Source organism: Gallus gallus, chromosome 6, assembly GCF_016699485.2.
Source record: "Gallus gallus isolate bGalGal1 chromosome 6, bGalGal1.mat.broiler.GRCg7b, whole genome shotgun sequence".
NCBI lineage: Eukaryota > Metazoa > Chordata > Aves > Galliformes > Phasianidae > Gallus > Gallus gallus.
The window spans coordinates 14,415,489-14,436,941 of NC_052537.1; the positions used below are offsets into that span (position 1 = coordinate 14,415,489).

Genomic DNA, 21,453 nt, shown 5'->3' on the forward strand with positions numbered 1-21,453 from the left:
TGCAATATGCAGTAAAGTCTTCAACTTTAACTCCATTAGTTAACATCAATCAAAAACACTTTCTTCTTTGAAATTTGGTGTTTTAAGATACAATATATATATTAATATTTTATTACTACTTAAGAATTGTGTTAAGTATTATTCATGAACAGTAAATATACTTGCTAATCAGAATTTTTCATTTAAGCAGCCTAAATTTGTATTTCATAATCAGTTTAAAATAATGTCTGCTAAGATGGAGTCCTGTAGGCAGTCCTTTACTTGACTGAAACACTGTTTGAGGTTGTAATGTTTAGAACTTCCAAAGGTTTATCAATACCCTTCAGCCTATTTCTTTTTGGTTGACATTCTTTTAGTGCAAACCAAACTATTTTATTTCTATGTGTATTATGCAAAAAGTTTATATTATTGCACTTTAGTTGTGGCTTACTTATCAGTAGAACATATTCACCATAAAGGAAATAAAGAAGAGAGCTTCTATTTCTGTTTATGTTACTAGTAGACCTTTAGGTCCTATCTGAGTCTGGAAAACTGAATTCACTCTAGTAATCCATATGGAATATGGAATAAAAAGTCCTTACCAACAAAACTAATGATGTTCAGAGGGTATTTGCTTGCTCTTTGTGTGTATGCTTTAGCATTTTTTGCCGCTTTTCCAAGATTTCTTTTTTTTTCTTTCCATTCTGATGTGTTTTTTTTTTTTTTTTTTTTTTTTTTTAAGATATGTAACAGCATTAAAAGGGACATAACTAAATTTTGGAAAGCACATTTATTTTGTTCAGGCAATTAGTTTATAATTCTTTTTGAATAAATCAGTACAGTGTATTTACAAATGTTATATAAGCTTCTACTATCTAGGAAATGTTTTGCTCTAAATCTATCTACCAATCATACGTTCTGGTTTGATATTTGTAAAGGAACATGAGGTCAAAGAATCCGAGTTTTCTTGGTATTTTAGGTTCAAACCATCTAAGCTTATCTTGCCTTTGAAATTGCACAGATATTTGTCAGGAATAGACCTTCTTGTGAAATCTCACTAGCTGCTACTTCAGGCCAGAAGCAGAAATATTGGAAAAATGGTCTATTCAACTTCATCAGCAGTTTTGTTGTAAGTAAAAATATAGCAGATGGCAAGGAAGTATCAAAACCAGAATAATGCCTTAATTTGAAAAAAAACCACATGCACACACAAAACCACAGCATTTAATTTGTGTTTTTTTGGGGTTACTCAAAGTTTTTCTTTTCCCCTAAACCCATTTTTTTTTCTGTTACAAGTGATTTATGCAGGGTAATTATATTGTTTTCTTTTTTATTCAGATCTCATGTTATTTAGAAGTTCACTTTTTAATTATGTTCTTAAATTATTAATTATATAAATAATAAAAAATTAGGACATTTTACTATTCTTATAAAAAGTCATATAATGTATACTATTTGTAACTTTTTAATATATATGTGTAATTAAACTTGTTTTAGATGCTTGTTAATGCATACTCAACGTAATGTTTAGCGGTGGCTAGGTAGAGGGTTAGGACAATGCTTACTCAAGAAAATAATAGATTTATAGTCATTAGTTGGCAGACAATTTGTATGACCTGGCAGTCAATGAATATCAGAGTTTGCACAAAAAAGATATTGTAATCATAAATTCAAAAGAAATATGATAATTTGTAAAGTGGTTTGTATAATTTGTACTGTGGTTCTAGCTTTTATTTTCTATAAAAGTTGATATCAACACTGAGATTGGTCTATCCTGCCTGGCTTCACTCTCCTTCCTGCTTTGGACGAAACATCCACATTACAGCATTGTAAAATGAACTGTAAAAGCAGATACACCTAGGAAATAAAAATGATCCTTGATGGGTTCTTCTAGATTCTCTCATGTTCATGCTTACTGTGGAAATACATCTAAGTCAAACAGGAAATATGTAGCAGTCAGGAGTAAAGTGCAAATAATGCATGTATTTGGAGGGAGGTTGTCTTCTGGGAGAACATCAGAGACCTGCTTTTCTAGAAGCTGATTCTAATCTACTCTGATAGTGCATAGCCTTTTTCACAATCTGTTCTTAGTGTTGGTAATTTTGTGGCTATATATTTGTAATTGATACTAGCTTTTTGCGATATATTAGTCTATTACAACAACCTTTTTAAGCCATAAAAACACCCTAAGAATTTGCATCTCAGCAGGCAGACCACAGACAGATTTTCTGTCTGAAATTAATTTGAAGAGAGGAGTCTTAAGTACTATTCTCTTTGCTGGACTTACTCCAGATTCAGTCTTAGTGTTGTATTGCAGCTTCCAGTTCTCGGGCTTTGTATTTAAACATGTTCCAACACTGAATTTGTGAACACTTCTAGTACTGGTATGAGGTGAAAATAAGGATACTGGTAAGTAATGTATGAACCTATGTGACAGCCATATTCCCACCAGAAAGTGAAAGCAACTTAATCTTTGACTTGTATGGAATCTTATGCCTAAAATCTTAATGTAACAACTGGTATGAAAAATTGTTTGTTATTAGAGTATGAATTTATTCTGCCTGCAAGGAGTTACAACAGTTAGTAAAAGAGCATCACTCATCTTCTACAGGCTTAAAAATTTTTTGAAGTGTTGTGTGGCTCACATCTGTTCAGAAAGTAGAATTTTTTTTTCACACTTGTATTATAATTACATACAATTTTGTGGAGTATCATTTTTTTTGAAATTATATGCATTTGCTCCAATTATCCTTTAAATATTTCCTTTAACTTCAATTTAAAGTTTAAAGAGGATTTCATACAAATGCATTAGAATAAAAAGATTTGACTTTTCAAGTCTTATTTTGTAGTGTGTTCACGTTTTTATTGGCAGTTATGCATTGTGCCTTGTGACTCAAAGAAGCAAAGACAGGCAGAATTGCAAGTCTGCAAGCAACAAAGTGCTGCAGCATTAGTCAGGCTTTACATCTGTCCTTTGTCCTTCCTTTGCTTCTTCTCATTCTATTCTGCCCCATGGTTACAGCCTAAGAATAGCATATTCCTGATTTTACTGCAATTTGTTCCTGATATATGCCAGGAAGAATCAAAATGGTTGCTAACACTTCGTTTCCTTGGGAAGTAAAACTTCTTTATACTGAATTGTAATGGGCATTTTAAAAAACAACACCCAAATTTCCAACCTTCAGAGCCTCCTCTTTGCAAGGTTAATTCATTGGGATATAACTTCTGATTTCAGAAGTCGTCTGATTTTTTTTTTAGTAACATTATCAAGGAAATTGACCAATTAATTTATTGTCCAAAATAAAAAAAGGCATATTTTCATACTTTTTAAATATTGACTTAAATATCTAATAAGAATTATCCAACTGTGAGGAAAAAAAAAAATGGAAAAATGAGAGATCAGTAAGTTCCTTCTCTCTCAAGCATTTCTTTTTCTTTCTTTTTCTCTTCCATTATTTTTTTTCCTTTGAAGTAGGTGTGAATATTGCTTATCCTTTCCCTCATGCTTTCAGCCTTTCATTAACGGTTGCACCACAGTCAATTTGGTAGGATGTTTCTTTGGAAAGTATGATGCTCGCAAGATAAAATGTCTCTTTTCTATAAAGATCCAGTATTCATTCTGTTCTGGGGTATCTGTGCTTTTCTACTCTGGCTGAAGTGTTATAAACTAAAATTGATTTATGTTAAGGGAGGAAGCAGCAAAAGTGATATTTACATATGTAGTGACTCTTTGTTGTTGTTGTTGCTAGTATTGCCAGGCTATCTGTTATTCAATATCTTAATTTTTTTTTTGAAACTGGAAAACAATAATAATGCATGTAAACACATTTTTTTCAGGAACTTAAGTTTAATGTCTTTCTAAAATGCTAAAGCTTTGACTAAACACCTGTAGTCAAAACTGTTGCTTTGTGCTTCTTCCTTAATTTAAATTGCTATCTAGTACTGATCTCATTGATTTCAACCTTCGGGTTTGCAGAGAGTTGGTACAATCATCACTTTGGTTCTACATGGCTTTATTTTTTTTGAAGATACCTTAAAAATGCAAGGAAAAAAATATCACTTTATCTCTCCCTGCATGTGATGATTTTTGTTGTGTATATCTTTGAGATATATATACATTTGAGAACTCTTATACTATTTATAGTAGCGTTGAGAAACATATAGCTTTTTGTTTCTCAAGTGATGTAACCAAAGATACTTTTTTATTTTAACTCTATACTATTTTGATGCAAAGATGAGACCTAGAATACCTATGTGGGGTGCTGCTGAATATGAATTTAAAAACTGAGTTTGAAATAGATAAATAAACTCTTCTATTAAGTCCTGACAATTAGTTTATTTTCAGTGCTGATGAAATGATGGCGATTTAATGCAGAGCCTGGTATCTTCTGTATGATTTGGACAGTAATCTTTAAAATTTTAGAATGAATTTCTGGCTGCTGAATCAGGAGATAACTGAGACACCCCACCTGCTGAATTCCTGTCACAGTCACGTATATTGCTCTAAAAATTTGGTCAAGACCAAATTTCAAGATTTCCTCAGACACTTACATAGCCATTCACTGTTTCATTCAATTTTTGAATATTAATCATCATGTAAAAAAATAGTAACAGTCCTCTAAGTACTATTGCTTCTTTTATATTAAAGCATTTCAAATGTGCTTTTGAAGTTAATCTATAAGGTATGCATTGCACCCTATTTAGATGAGACAGTGTAGATGGTAGAGGACCTTACTCTCACTGAAAGCAGAAGTTGTCTTGCACAACCAGACTGCAGAACACAATGTTAAAACTATCACTTATGAAAGTAGATACTTCTGCACAGAATATGAAAGTAATAGAAACATCTTTGCCAGGCTCTGTTTCTGATGCTTCTCAGCATGTCACCATCCTGATGATGAATAAATTTAGATCTACATTTTTTTAACTGTGGATCAGGTTTGTTTCAAAATTAGTTTCATTTTTTATTATTATTTTTTTTTCCCAGACTTCGATATATTCAACAGTTTTAGCAGTGCACTGAAACAAAAAGGGAGAAAATCAATAAAAATCTGGATAACATCCTCTGTTCCAGGGAGCTGAGAGAGTTAAAGGAATACTGTCAGATTATTAAACCCAAAATATAGGTTATGTAAACAAAAATCTTGGCTTTTGCTAGTTATTACTGGAGCACTAATTTTCTTTAGAGATGTGCTGGACTCATAACACTTTTGAATTCTACACCCAAAGATTTGCTGTTTAAAAAAAAAAAAGTATGATACTGATAGGATTAAAATTAAAAAACAAACAAACAAAATCATAGCTATATTCAAGGTGAAATACAAAAATGAAGAAAAATAATATGCCTTGCATGATAAAAAAAAAAAAAAAGTAGGATGTTCTTTCAGTCTGAGCAGTACAAGATGTGATTACTAGCATGGATAAATATTGCCCTGTTAAAATCCTTCCAGCTTGAAAGGAATAATTCAAATGCTCACAGCTAGTTTATAAATATGTCTGTATGCATTTGTACAAAGAGCATCATTCCCAATGGACTCCATGGAGCTTCACTTCTGTGACCAGTGGGAACATGACCAGGGTGTTTCTAAGAACTTATTGTAAATGTTATGATGTAAAAGAGTCACAGAAGTGGTTTACTTATGATTTACTCCCTGAAAAATACTTGAAACTTTAAATTTGTGTATACTATGCTACACATTTCTCTGTTTGGCCTTGTCAGACTTCAGTAACATTTCCAAAGTGCTTTGAGATCCTGTACATTTCCTATAAGCACATGGTGCCGTCTATTTTTGTATCTGCTTTGCATTGTACTCCAGATGGCATTGATATATTTTTAGAATATAAATTTTTATGGCTTTTCTCGTGCAGGAAAAAAAAAAGAAAAAAGGAATGTTAAGCATGTTAAGCATATTTCTTGAAATGAAGTTAGCTTTTCAAGATGGAGTATATATGTTATGCTCCAAAGCCAGGAAGTTGACCAGGCAAGCACATCATATCATGGAAGGTACCATATAACACTTACATTTTATTTGAAAGAGCTTTTTTTTCTAATTGAGGTAGCAGCTGACTGAACAGAAATCCTGTTGTGAATATTTACAGAACAAGTCTGCTTGAGAGAACTATTCTTTCCCTCTTGCTTGATGGTTAAAGATTTTTTTTTTCTTCCATAATATAGCTGTCATTAACAGGGATTAGATGAAGAGTGGTTGTGTGTGTACAGGGGTTTATTTTATCTGGGATAAATCCTGTAAGAGTTGGCTGATATGTGACCTCTGTCTTCTGCATAATTTTCACCAGAAGGCACACATGTAAATTGTCAAAGAAGAGTACACTGCAAACACTTCCCTTTATGTTCTGCTACATCTATATTCTTTAGGGGAGTACCTGTTCATCTGAAGTGAACAGCATCACATCTGCGGGTTTTGAATTGATGGGTGTGGTTCTTTGGTGTATCTGAAAGAAGCTTATGTGGTAATATCCGGATAGAAGATGGCTTTTAAGCTCTAGTACATCACGGATCAGAGGAGCATCTGTACTGCCTGCCTGTCTGTTCTCTGATTTGTTTTGCCTATCCACTTGCTGATGCTCCTAGGGTGTTTTGTGAGGCTGAGGCTGTATTAGCATGAATTCTGCTTGTTTCATGCTAACAGAAATGAATTAGTATATATTGAATTATCTTTTGATAACAATGTGTAAAGTTGAAACTTGCATATAATACAAATTTGCAAACTGCCCTGTTAAGTAAATCTGCTTCCAAAGAAAAGTTCTGTTAAAGAAAGTACTCTGAGCTTTCTCTGTGTTAATACTGAATTAGAAAAAAAGGAGATACATATGAACATCTTCATTGTTTGTGGATGCTGACTGAAGACTGGACCACAATACGTCTTATGTGCAGTACATCTGAAGCAGAAGATACATAGTTATGATTCCCGGCAAGATTTTAGTCTACCACAGCCCTTCTGGGGACACGCGTACGGAAACTTATAAAAGTACCAGAAGACGTAAAAAGTCTCTTGGAGAGTTATTCCAAAATGGATATCGTGTCAAAGCAGGACATAATATCCCTGAGAAGGAAGAACAGCATTCTTTTCGAAACTCCTTGGTGTCTTGTTATAGGGTTGGCTCATACTGGGGTAAGGTTTAACTCTAAACTTTTTCTTCAAAATATAGTTTGTGATTCTGTCTCTGGTGCTAGCACAATTCCTTTCTTAAAAGATATTGTGTTTATTTTTTTTTTGTTCTTGGTATATGATTTCAGCTGCTTTATAGGAAAAATTCCTTCTGTGACTTGCACAATGTAACACACCCATATATGCAGTGTCTCCTCAAAGGGGTTTGATAATCAAATATAATGAAATAATTGTCTTTATTGAAGAATGGAAAGTATAGTGATATAGGGTTGTTGTTTGCTTTGCTTTAGATGGCAGTCATTTTAAAATGTGTAAATGTAAGTTAAAAATGTGCAGCAGAGATGTTTATTAACAATTTGTTGTGGCACTGCTTGAAAGGAATTAGTGTGCAACCTATATAGATTCTTAGCGTGATGCAGTAAAACCCGGTTCATATGTACAATTGCATAATAATAATAAGGAAATGTATGAAAATAATTTGGCCATGTTGCAGGTTCTCTTACTTCTCTTATTGTTCTTGAAGCTTTCATTTTGTCACTCATTTACAAGGAGTGGAATCTCAGGTTGTTCTGCTGCTCTATGTGAGAGCATTCAGAACAGAGCTGTTTTCATCCCAAAAATTTTACCCCCTCCATTTTGTAAATCTCAGAAAATTTTCTGATTTCCTGAGTACTGATTCTTTTTTTCAGTCTTCTGTAAACCATATGGTCTCAGTCAAATATGGAGTAGCAGTGGCCATTGATAATTTTCACAAACAGTGAAATCATTCATTGAAGGTACGATTCTGGTGAATGGATGAATGGTTTGCAAAGAATGTAATTGGTATGCAAAATCTCTGTGATTTGGAGTCCTCATGCCAATACCTCTGTGTATACTACTGACAGAATAAGCAATATATGATAAAAAGAAAGGTATTATGTATTTATTTGAAGGCATAGTGTAATACTTCATGCTGTTCCCCTAGATTGAACTCGTATTGAATTAAGGAAATATCCTAATTCCTGTTTCTGTTTTCTGGAATCTCATAAAGAAAAAATAATAGTTTAGTTATCTTAGTAGTCTTCATTTCCTCTTCTTCCCCTTTACAGATTAACAATTATAAACTTTGTTTTTTTGGGGGGGGGTTGTAACTTTCAGTGAATTCCAATATTCCAATGGCTGCTGTATACTAATCCACTTTGAAAGCATAAATTCAGTTGAGACTGCAAAACTGACAGGAAAATATTGTATTTGAACAGATTTTAAGACTGTGAAATCAAATAAACCTTAAATTATCTTGTTTTCTGTATTGTAGACTACACAGAGTAAAGAATTTTCAACTCTAATTTTATTGTTACTGTCACTTAGCTTATTGGTCATGTTTATGTCACTATTCTGGTTTAAAACATTCGTCTTACTGAGTCCTCAGTAAGGACTTGGAAAGCAATAGCTGAATAATATTTGTACCTCACAGGACTGAACAAGTATGCAATAAAAATAACAAAAGTACTCTTGTTGTATTCTGAATCAATCCCATCATTTCAACAACATATATTGCTTCTTTTTGCACAGATCTCACTTCTGTAATATTTGAAAATAATTTCCGTGTTTGGGGGGTTATTTGGCCTCTGTCACTTTTTAAAATTGGTCTGAGAGATTTGGATATATCATTGTTTCACAACAACATTCAGAGTACAGAATTTCAGGACATAGGCATTTGACTCTGGGAGCCAGGCTGGTGATATTTTTGTTCTCTTTTATTTTTTAAAATCCATTCTTAATACAAACATTTAGAGTTTTCTGTTAGGTTAATGTAATCAAATAACCTACTGGCTGCCTTTTGGAAATTATCTGCTCTATAAGTATATGCATTATGTAAATTATAATTCAAAAAAAGTTACTACTTTTATTCCCAGTAATCTCTTGTGTGGTTTAGAAAATTACCTGATAAAATAATACAAGTTACTACACACATTATAAATCTTCAGTGTACTTTCAGAATTGTTCTTTAGTTGTCACAGGTGAAACATGTAGCTGAACAAATATTTCCACAGTAAGAAAATAATGCCATGGTATACTTTGAGGCTCATTTGAGTTTTTCGTTATTTGCAACTGAAATTATTGGACTAGAGACTGAAATTATGGAAAAAATATTTTTTTATATTAAAAGAATCTGATTTGATAATCATAATAGTTTTTTTCTGGCTTAGAAATCTATGAAATCCTCAGCTTTATCTTAGCTCAGAGAAATTCCAGGTTGGAAACATACCTTAGTCTTGCATTTAGAAGCTGAAGATTAGCTCACTGAAGAAGCGCATGTATTTTTCATCTGATTAGAGATAATTTTTAGGTGAATTAAAACTTTCGATACTTTTTTTTTGTATACACTTTTGATACTCTGAAATCCTTCAGAGGATTATATTCTATTACAGTTACATCCTACCAGAATGTTCCAACATTGGCTTTTGCTAAGGAAGAGGTGACAAGGCAAAATTGCAAGTAATCCTTGAGTCTGGTTTTCAGCAGATGGGTCAGTTGACTTCAGAAGACTGGATCCCATTAAACATTCACTATGCAAATTGACATTACTATAATACATAACAATCTATCTTATTTGAATTACTGATTATATTCTTTAAATATAAGAGTGTCAGTATCTCATACAGCTTGTGAAAATGGAATTTTTTATTATTAGTGTTCTCATTATAGATTTTTGATTAGTATCCTTGATGTGTAAGAAAATATCATAAGTTTCTATTCCTGATGAGTTGGTGAGCATGAAAGAGATTATCGCAGTTTTAAATGAGTCAAATTTGATTTGGAACAGTGGGAGATCATAACATGGGACATTCTGTTAATTATTTTGTACAATTTTTTTCATAACCTGGCTATTCTTTATGGACCCATTGTTATTCAATTATTCTTGAGTAAGACTACTCAAAATCTTTTCTATTTAACTTTGCTTAGTTTTCATCTGATGTGGATTGATGGTAAGCTACCTACTGAATAATTTCGGCCATCTGCAATCTGACAACAGTTGGACTACAGCAGGGTTATTGTTTTGAGGATTTCAGTTTGTGATGTATGCGTGATTGCAAACACACTTTGACTTACTGTTAATTCCAGCACCAAAATGAAGTGTTTCTTGGATGTCTCCTCTTAGGAATTATTCAGTTGATTCATCATCACCTTGCTAAGTGCAAGATGTTATGAATAACATACATTCAGAGGTGGTCTTATTTCATTTGAGCTTCATGGTTACAGTTTGTTCCTAGGTGTTGCTTTTTGTAGTCTATTTGAAGAATAAGGCTGAAATTTCCAAATTTGCTGCACGTAATTTACTGCAGAGGGTTAAACAGTCCATGCTATTAAATGGTTTAGAGTGCCACACATTAATTCAAAGACAGCACCTCTTATCCCTTTCACAACTTCAAAAACCTATTACTAAAGACTGGGAATTCTCCTTCCTCCTCTGTTAGAGTTCATCTAGTATTAGTGGATGTTGCCAATAAGCCACCAAAAAATCTTTGTGTGGTTTGAAGACTCCCCTCTGGAGAGGTGTGCTCATTGGTGCATTGTACAGTGTAATTTGTCCCTAATATGTAAAACTCATTTGGCAGACTTTGTGTTAATAGTGATATGGGGAATAGACACTGCAGGCGTAGTGGGTTTCATTTGCAAACAAACAGTGAACTGGTTGATTTCATGCTCAAATCTTGAGCACAAGATACTATGAGTACTTGGAAATAATGTTACTCCAAACTGCCAACTGCAGCTCAACCAGTCCTTTTACCTGTTTAATTCAGATCATTTTTCAGAACTCTTTTTTTTTTTTTTGTGGTTGTATTCCCAGCCTCTACTTGTTTCCTCCTGAGGTTATAAATATTCAGCAATTCTAGCATGTTTATTTTTTCTAAAAAAAAAAAAAAAAAAAGTTAATTATATATCAACAAGTTTTCTGGAAAATATGATGAAGTAGTATAATATGGGTTTCATGGCAACTCGTGAAGTTTTATATATCATCTAGAGAATCTGCCATTTCATAGGGCTCCTGACTTGTGTCTTCATACTGTGAATATGGGATGAGATTCTTATTAAATCCTACATTCTTGTCAGTATGACAGAACTCATTATCTACAAGACAGGAAGTACAGAAGATCATATAATATGGTGCGGGTACAAAAATCAAACAGATTTATTGAATTATTGAAAAGGGTAGAACAATGGAAAGGATTTAGATTCTGTCATGATAAGGAAAATTTTTATCTATGCTTCATGTTTTTTCATGTTTGAACTATGCAGATCAGGCAATACAGTGAAGTTTCCTTAGCTAAAAAACAAAGCTGCGAAGTAATGTCCTAGACAAGATGCAGAGGTTACAAGCTGATTCTGTACAAGCAAGTTGTATTTGTAGATCATGAAAGCTGGACTTTAAGCCTCTGTAATTCTCTATCTCTTTCTGTCTTCTTTTTTCTCTTTTCCTCTTTCTCTCTTCCTCTCTTTCTATGTACTTGCTAGGAAGTGGGTTGAGAGACAATTTCAAAATGTACACAGATTTGAATATTTCAGTTGTAGGAAGTGCTAGAATCCTACTACTAGAATTCTACTACTAGAACTATTCCTGCAAGTGCAGCAGAAGCATGTGTCTCTGAGTTTGAGAAATTTGATATAAAATGTTCACCTTCTGCTTGCAAATGGATCTGAAGTTTAGAATTATTAAGCATCATTTTATGGATTTTTCTACTGAGATCCCCAAATCTACTTTTGAAGTTGTGATTAACCTTCAGAGCTACACAGTTTGTGTAAACTTTGTATATGTATGATACACAAATAAGAGGGATTTTCTGCTCTATTAAGGTTAGCTATGAGCCTTAACAAGAGTAAAAATTTTATTTAGCAACTTTTCTATAATTTTGTTTAAATAAAGCTTTGATTTAGCATACATCTGACCACACACAACTTTGCTTTTGAAGGAATTCTCTGAACTTCACTGAGATGAGGAAGGTTGTGCTGGTGTTTAATTGTTTTCCTTAAATTTCTAGGAAGAAAAAATGTTTTATAGCACTGGATGTTGAATGATATGAAGCTGCCCTGTAATAGTCACAGTAGCATGTTATACAATTTAAGTAACTCTTGTCTGCACTGTTTACTAAAAAAAAATATCCTGAAAGCTCTGTTTCAGTGTTATAACTTATGTGTTTGTACTCTATGTACCTTTATTCATATGCTGGAGATATGTAGCCAATTTAGTATCAGAATAAGTCTCTTTTAATAATTTAAGCCCTTAATCTTTTACGGTATTTTCTCTTGCATACTCTCTTTCACTGGCTTTACAGTTGTCTGGGAATTGCTACCCGGGCAACCTGATTTCAACACAAAACTTATATTTCTTTATAGAAATAATTATATAGCATATTTGAAGCTTTTAGGAGAGTGTGTGGCCCTCTTGTTCTACTCCTTGAGTTTTTTGGAAATTAGGGTGGAGATAGAGGCATTATTACAATAAAAGATTTTACGTCATTAAGATTTGCCAATCTAATCAGGCATATCCACCGTCTAGTTTATCTGGGTTATCAGATCTTATGCTCATAATCTCTTATTTTTCACTAAGCATTATGGGAGCTTGGAGAATTGAGAAGTTTCAGGTCTGTACGTGTCTTTGGCAGTCTGAAGAGAATATCATGTGTGCTAGAACAACCAACAGAACCTCAAAGAGGCTTTTTTTTCCCTCTTAGCTTTCAGCCAATTAATCTCCTTCCATGGCTTCCTGGCTAAACTGAGTTTTTCTGGTAGAAACTCAGCTAACTCAGCACTTAAGGAATTAAGTTTAAAACTATTCTAAAAAGGACTGGTGAGGATCTTGAGACTGTTAAATATGGGAGAACACTTCAAAGGTATTTCACATACTGTATGCTGCCTGTGTTATTTTCATGATCACTGATATTGTAAATGAAATGTTAGAATTTGGATTATTCTTTACTAAAGTCTTTTTTTCTTTAATGCAGGTTTAAGATTTTTAAGAGCCCTTAGACTGATACAGTTTTCAGAAATATTGCAGTTTCTGAATATCCTTAAAACAAGGTAAGATATTTACGTATGTTTTGATTAGTTGTATTGATGGCATAACATAAATGGCTTCTGTTTGTTGTCCGAGTAATATGATTTTCTTGTCTGAAAAAAAGAACCAGCCAAAAAAGAATGAAGCTCAATATCTGTTCTTTAAACTTTTTATTTAGCTTACCAGTGATTTACCGGAGTAAGCATTTTTTTTTTCCATGTTATCAGAAGAAGATTTTGCTTAGAATATCTGAGCAAGATTGAATATTGATAAATTCAGAGCAGAATGAATTACAGAGCTCTTCATTGATTAAATGTTACTTCTTTCCACATTGTCAGTCTGTATTCCTCTGCCTTATAGCACAGAACTTAATTCAGTTAATTCAGCAGAATACTGCTAAAAAGCATTTTAAAAAATAATTGCTGTGGCCCTACTTCAATTCTTTTGAATTGAGCATCCTTCTTCGCTTAAAAAACAAAAAACAAAAAACAACAAAAAAAAATAATTTTACGCTTAGCTATGTTTATATTGTGTTCATTGCCATTAGCATCCCTTTCAAATAATACTTTAAACTCCTCTGATTAACTTTCTGTTTTTCACACATTCTTTAGGCCAATAATACATGTTAACTGTGTAGGAAAAAGTACGACTTGGAACAAAAGATCTCTCTGAGGGGAAAAAAGAAAAGAACCTTCCCATGCTTCACTGTTGTAGATGCTTTGCCTTTCATCACCCCTTAAACTACCCCAGCTAAAGTATTGAACTAAACTTCCAATAATTAATGTAAATTCAGTTCAATTCTAAAATACTATATTCTCTCCATTAGTTGAGAAGCTTGTGTGAGGTAACTATGTCTATATCCCATGTAAACTGATTGTGATGAGTAAATAGAACCTTGAGATTTGTAGATATTCATAGTAAAGAGCTGATTCTTTAGTCCTTAAGCTTAAAACTATTTTCTGTGTTTTAGACTCTTACAATCTGTATATCTTTAGCTGTGTGAAGTTCAGTCCTTAATAAATAGAGAAATTAATGAATATGTAGGGAAAATGTTAGCCCATTAGCTTGGATTATTACCAGTTTGTTAAAGAAAGTGAATAATTTGTCCAGGAGCTCCGAATATCCAATAAGTTTATTTTGACACAAGATCAACCTCACCAGAAGACATGGCAAATAATAGAAATGTCCCATAAACTCAAATGGTTTTAGATAAAGTTAGAAGTGATGAATTTGTAAACTTCTAGGTCCATAAGTGTAGGGTTACTGTATTAATCAAATTCAGTTTGTTCACAGCTTGCTTATTCAAGATTGACTGATTCATTATAATAGTGTTTTTTTCTGGTAGAAATTTAACTGTTAGATTAGATAATGTCCCTGTAATTTTCTACCTGAATGCCTAAATATCTGTAAAACCCAAATGCTTACTAAAAAGCATAACTTTCTAATGTGACTGTTTCAGTTTACGTGGCTGATTAACCGCCAGCGGCTCATCAGTAGCAAAGTTTATTTAACTTAAAAACAATAGTTGCCTCAAATTTTTTAGATTTCCCTGTTCCTATTTCTTCATTTGAGGAGCATGTCTGCTCTGTGTAACTTAGTAAACCTGAAATGAATTTAGTTATTTGGATACTATCAATGTTCACAAAGCAGCATTTTGTAAAGTGAATGAATCAATCTGCAACAAATGGCCAGGATACCATTTGTTTTAGAAAAATTGATAGTTACAGCTGACAAAAATTTGACCATGTAAGTGTCCTCCTTTTTTATTTATTTTTTACATGAATGTGACTTAAACTATAAACTGAGAATGCCTATTGCTACTGCTAAATTTAAATGAGTTTTTTTATTTTTTATTGGAAAAAATAGTGTAGGTGATGGATACACATATGGTGTTAGAGTATCAAGATACTATTTTAGTAAAAGTTTCTATTTCTGCATTATTAATCTTTCTGAAAGAACTCACAAAACTAAATTGAAAGTGCTTAGAACTTGTGTCTAATGGACAATCTTTAGAAGTTTTTCAAGAGCTAGAGGAAGCTATCATCCTCATTAAATCGCTATTTAATTAAATAAAATTTACTTATTTAAAACTGAGCACTGTTTCAGTTACATACAGTAGCCATAAATTCTCATTATTACCATTAATTCTCTTTTTGTATTATACATTTGACCAGTTACTGCAACATCGTTTTGCTTAAAGGTGGCTAAAAATCTTGTTAACTTCAGAAATTTCAATATTTCTTGCCAACCACTTATAAAGTTTTCATGAAATTTTCAACTTCATAGTTTGTCTATTATAAAGACCAAGAGCTAATGACAATACTTGACCTGTTGAACTAAAATAGTAAATTCAGTATTTCATTATTAGCTCTGAAAGTATATTATAGAAAGAATAAAAAAGATGCAGTTTATTATATATAATTATGGGAAAAAAATGATCCATTTAAGATGATATGCATTCATTTGAAAAATATGGAGGTAATTTAATGAAGTATTTAATTGTGGTTAACGTTAATCATAGAATTGCTCAACCGCAACCAAACCACACTACCATAACTCTAACAACCCTCTGCTAAATCATGTCCCTGAGCACCACTTCCAAATGGTTTTTAAACACATTCAGACCGTGATAAGATCAACAAAGTAGTGAGAAAATCATGAGACCATAATTATTGTTTTATTTGAAAAGAACAACTAAAGCAAAGCAAAGATCTACCTTGGCCTATTAGAAGACATTCCTCTGCCAATAATCTGCTTCCCTAGTCTGAAATGAAATATATCTTCCTCAGAATATTTTTGGTTCCCATGTTTATAAGATAGAAAGAATTGTGTGATGTTGAGTTGAATATTTCTCTACTTCACTGCTTTCAAATATTTTCTCAACAAAACTGCAGGGACCTAGAGCTCACAGTAAGAGATTTTGCACAGATGTTGCAAAGAGATTAAAGAGCAGAAAAATGTTTGTGACTAATCTTTCATCTATATTTAGACTCTGGCAGAAACACAGGCGTATTTCATAGAGGACAGAGAAGGTACAATTTTCAATAAACCTGCAAAAAAAAATTTCCAAACACATCATGCGAAGTTATTTTTAATGACTGCAATCATTATATATATTACAGTAATATGTGGAGAAAAGTTGTTTTATTGCACTGAGAGTTTGTTCTGACCTAAATTCAGATGATGCATTATATTTGGCCTTTCATAATGGAACTTTGCATCAGTATAATTTCGATCATTTTGTTTAATCTAGGCACCTAGAGATTAGTGTCTTGTGGTATTATCCTGGCATTATGAATGCTGCTATTAATAAAATATTAAAATTAACCAAACAAACCTTAATAAACTGTCACAGCGTATGTGTTTTGATGTGCATGAGCATTAATTAATTGTAAACATGAAGACATAGCTTCATAAACTTGAGTACACTAATCATTACAGCAACTGTCATTTGTTAGCCAGTTGTGTATCTTTATTAGTCCCTACAGTTGCCCACTCAACTGTACCTCTTAAAAATTATGTTCAGTAGAAATATCTGTTTAATTTTCCAGATTCATTTATCAACTTAGTTTAGAAATTGTCCTCAATTAGTTAGAAAAATAAATATTAATCAACTCTACTAATACATAACTACTACTACTTCTACCAGGTTTTTTTTCCAAGTGTTTTTTCTTTTGGAACACATTGACATTGGAATAATAGTTTTCTGATGCATCATTCTTTCTGAGATGTGTTTTCAAAAACAAAGGAGAGCTATTTTCAATAAAATTCCTTGAAAGTATAAGATCATTTAGACATAATACATAACTTCAGTTCATTGTGTATTTGTTGGATGTAATTACTAGCTTTCCAAATTACAGTAATGTCTCTTAGAATAGAGGGACCAGGCTTATCTTAAAACCTTTTCCACAATCTCTTCAGTATCATGCTTTTCTGCTGAACTCACTGTGAGATTCTTGCTTTAAAATCACTTTTGACTGCAGTAAAGCATATAGTACTCAGTGGGACTAGAAAGAATTTGTGGGGTTTCTCATGAAGACTTTTTTTTTCTTTTTAAAACTGTCATTATGAAGTATGAGATATGTTATGGCTTAATTTGAAAATGACTTATGTCTTTACACAGAAACAGTAAAATACCCAGGTTCAGGAATCCTATATTTTTTTTTCCACAAAACCACCGTGGCATTCACAGATTGGCTGCAATAGTTCATTAATGCTTGCTGTATCTCTAGGCTTGCCCTGTAATAATATTTGCAAATACCAGCAATTGGTCAACTAAGTTTCCATCTTCCAGATGAATGTGGAAAAAGCATACAAGCTAATGAAAAATGAAATAATTCAAAAAGCATCAGTCAGTTATGGGTGGATATGCAATGTTCAGCAGACAATGGTAATTGACATTACCCAATTTAATTCATTGAGTCTGTCTGGATGTATTCCAGGATATCACAATGTTTGCATGTGGTTAATTGCTGATATATACCGAAAGGAAAATTGAGAATAATGAGAGGAATGTCTGATAAATTCCAAAGTATGTTCTTTTTTTTTTTTTCCTCCACAGTAATTCCATCAAGCTAGTGAATCTGTGCTCTATATTTATCAGCACATGGCTGACAGCAGCTGGGTTCATACATTTGGTAAGTATGTTTACAAATATTTGGCATTTTTTTTCCCTGGATTTCTTTCTTTCAGAACTGTTTCATTTGAGAAATTGCCTTACTCGGAATGAGCACTTAATACATTTAGTGAGTATAATTAAAATAAAAATGAAAAAATAGAAGTTTCTCCAATTTTCAGCTTTTACTCAAGTATTTTTTTATAAGGGATACTTACCTATGTATTAACCCCTATATTTAGTTTCAGCAATAGTTAAATCTGAGACTTGAACTGCTATAACTTCTTGAATGATTACAATTAACCAGTAGGTGGCAATGTTTCCTAAATAACTACTGAAAGTGCTTCCTGGAAGGGGATGTCGGAGTATGAAATGAGGGTGAGGTCCTAGGAAATCAATGTTGTGCTAGAAAAAAAAAGCACAAAAAATGTATTTCCATAAGATGCAGTGCACTTACAAATGTTCAGAATAGCATTTGTTCTGCTTTTCTCTTAGACTTCTATTTTTGATGTTTCTATCAGTTACTGATAGTATACTTTTTGTCATAATTGTATTTTTAAGTACAGAATAACCTGAAAAGTATGAAATACTTCGTATAGAATTACAAATTATTTCAGAAACATTAATATGCTTGTATATAAAAGGTATGTGTCATTTGCATATTTTCATATTTAAAACCAATAGCTTTTAAGTTACCTAATAAATATAATTAAATATGACTAAATATTTGTCCTCTAAGGACAATTTATGATCAACTTAGAATCAGGAAAATTTCAGGGCAGTAATAAGGATGATTTTGAAGTAATGTTATGATTTGATGATATTGGTGTTAATCCAGACTTTAAAATTGACTTCAACTGAAGAATTTGTTTGACTTCACTTAAATTACCTTGAGCTACATTTGTCTGTGTAAGATACAGTTCAGAATGGTTGTCTTCTAATGACACCTGAAGTCATTTAGAATGAAATAGACTATTTGAGCTCGAAGGAACGTGCAAAGGTTGAGTTCCTGACTACTTCAGGGCTAATTGAACATTGAAACACATTACTAAAGGCATTATCCAAACATCTCTTGAATGCTGACAGGCACGGGGCATTGAACATCTAGCTAGGAAGTCAGTTTCAGTTTTTGACCACCCTCAGGGTAAACAATTTTGTCCTTGTACTTAGTGTGAACTTGCCTTGGCACACAGCTATGTGCCATTTCCATAGACCCCATCACTTGTTACCAGTGTGAAGAGGTCCACGTTTAATTTTCAGTCTTATGAAGGTGAACTGAGGTTATGAGTGGTAGTTTTTGTGATAACCTTCTCATTTACCAGTGGTGCATTCCTTTGGGCCACTGCCCCTTTGTTTTTTATCACAGATTCATTCACTTTTTCTAGATTTGAATTAAAAACAAACAAAACAAGAAACTTAAAACTCACTGTTTTAAAAATTACATCAGATGGAAGGAGATTTTCTCTTTTCTGCCATTGGAATTCTCAAACTTTAGGCTTGCTACAGTGGAACAAAACTTAATAGATAGTATACATACAAAGTATACTCCTTTTCCAGTGTTAAATTTATAACTTGTGTCACTTTTCCAAGTCAGTGATAAGTCACTAATGCCATTAATAGCTATGTAATATTATAAAACAAAAACATTAAGTGGCACAATTGCATTAGAAGTAATATTGACTGAAAAATATGTGGACAAACTGATGTCAGATAAGGTACACCTTCTTTTTTAATAATGTATATTATGTAGTAGTGAATGGAAAAAAAATGTTTTCCATAGATAGTTGCAGTGGCAGTGATATGTGTACTGGCAAGAGAATGGTAAGTCTGTAATCCTAGTTATATCTAGGATAAATATCACAGAACAGGATCCAGAGTTTGTATTATATGCCAATAAAATATGTATATTTTTGTATCAGTAGAGATAGTTTATGGTAGTTTTAATTTATTCACTATTTATTTCCTTTCTCTTTTTAGGTGGAGAACTCAGGGGATCCTTGGGAAAATTTCCAAAATAATCAACAGTTAACATATTGGGAATGTGTTTATTTACTGATGGTTACAATGTCCACTGTTGGTTATGGAGATGTTTATGCAAAAACAACCCTTGGTCGCCTTTTCATGGTCTTCTTCATCCTTGGGGGATTGGTAAAAAAATCATTACTATTCTTCATTATTATTGTTTTCTTCTAATTTAGTTCTTTATCCTGTATATCTCTATCTCAATGATATAATTGAAGAAATAATAATATTTAACTTAATAAATTAAAATTAATTCTAAAATTCTTAAGTTTAATACACTGTATTTTTCTAAAGATAAATATTTTGACACAGTTTGTCAATCATAGGAGTCAGAATTTCTATAAACCATTGAAATAAGTAATGCATGTGAATACATGAAGTGTCTTAGCATTTGCACTTATAAATTTAGTCCTAGTATTTTACTTTTCAGTGACTGACTGTAGTGCATTTTTCTAAGGATACTATTGATACCTAAAGGCACTTTGCGGTTTCAGAAGTCCTACCCACCCTTCTGTGTTCCTTCCCAGAATTCCAACAAACACTGTGGCTCTGGACTGCCTTAAAGAGCAGCTTGCCTGATCCTGATGATGGCAAACCACATTCTCTTTAATTTCAAACATCCTTTCATTAATGTAGCTCAATTTTAACCCAGTTTATCACATGAAGCATGGCCATAACCAGTACCAGTACCATCAGCAAATTCTGGTGTTCTTTGTCCTATATGTACAAAGCACCAAAGTTGCTAGTTGCCTTCTGTCAACTTTTCTATTATTTATCAGTATTAGTAATTCTATGGAACCTGTTGCAATGTTTTTCTGAAGCAGCAAGGTTTATTTTATTATTCAGACAGTGCAAGGTAAGTGCTGTAGAGAAAATTCATGAGATATATTAATTCACATACATACGTATCATTTTTGTTACTTTATTCTCGTGTTGATTTCACATATACATACACCTTATGGAAATAGTATGTATATACTTGATGTTATGAGTACCATATATGTCAGATACACAGGTACATATATGTAAGCATATATATGCATTTCCATCTATGTTTATTGACAAATAAAGACGGAGGTCATTCCAACTGGCAGTAGCTCTTCGAAGTATCCAGCCACAACGAAGATGTTTGTTGGACAAAACATGGCAGAATAATTTTTATTTTCTCCTTAAAATCTTTTTTTTTTCTTTCATATGTTATTCCAATTCTTTTAAAAACACAAACTTTTGAACTTTTGGAAAAAAAAAATTTGGGGGTAGTGGTGACTGTTTTGTTGTTTAGAAGGAGGATTTGCCTCTGACTCCATCTTTTTGTCTGTGCTTAGATTCTAATCACAGGGGAAAAAATCTTGTTTTTTAAAATAGAAATATAACTGTTGTAAGAATATTTCTTCTTGCGGGTTTTTTTGTTTGTTTGTCTGTTTTTTGGTGGTGATTTTTTTTAATTTTACCTTTTTTTTTTTTTTTTTTTTTTCAGTCAAGATGAATAGTTTTTTTCCTTTCCCCTTTTCAGGAAGATTTAGACATAACTATACCTTATTATAACAGCTTGAATAAATGTTGCTCTTTTTTTTTTGTACCTATTTTTCCTCTTTGGATCATTTTATTAATTTCTAAAACATGCACCTTCTCCAAGACCAACTTTTACATTGAACCCTCTTGTTTTGTTT

At 32.5% G+C, this 21,453-nt stretch overlaps 1 protein-coding gene across 50 annotated transcripts in view; it reads left to right on the forward strand.

The window, feature by feature from the left end:
• KCNMA1 (potassium calcium-activated channel subfamily M alpha 1) overlaps nucleotides 1-21,453 on the forward strand; it is a 443,671-nt gene that overhangs the window by 273,617 nt on the left and 148,601 nt on the right. For all 50 annotated transcript variants that reach the window (XM_040702202.2, XM_046942681.1, XM_040702201.2 and 47 more), the window contains 3 exons: nucleotides 13,094-13,169; nucleotides 17,708-17,783; nucleotides 19,739-19,909. In XM_040702202.2, coding sequence (XP_040558136.1) covers nucleotides 13,094-13,169; nucleotides 17,708-17,783; nucleotides 19,739-19,909 — 323 coding nt within the window. The remainder of the gene's footprint in view (nucleotides 1-13,093; nucleotides 13,170-17,707; nucleotides 17,784-19,738; nucleotides 19,910-21,453) is intronic.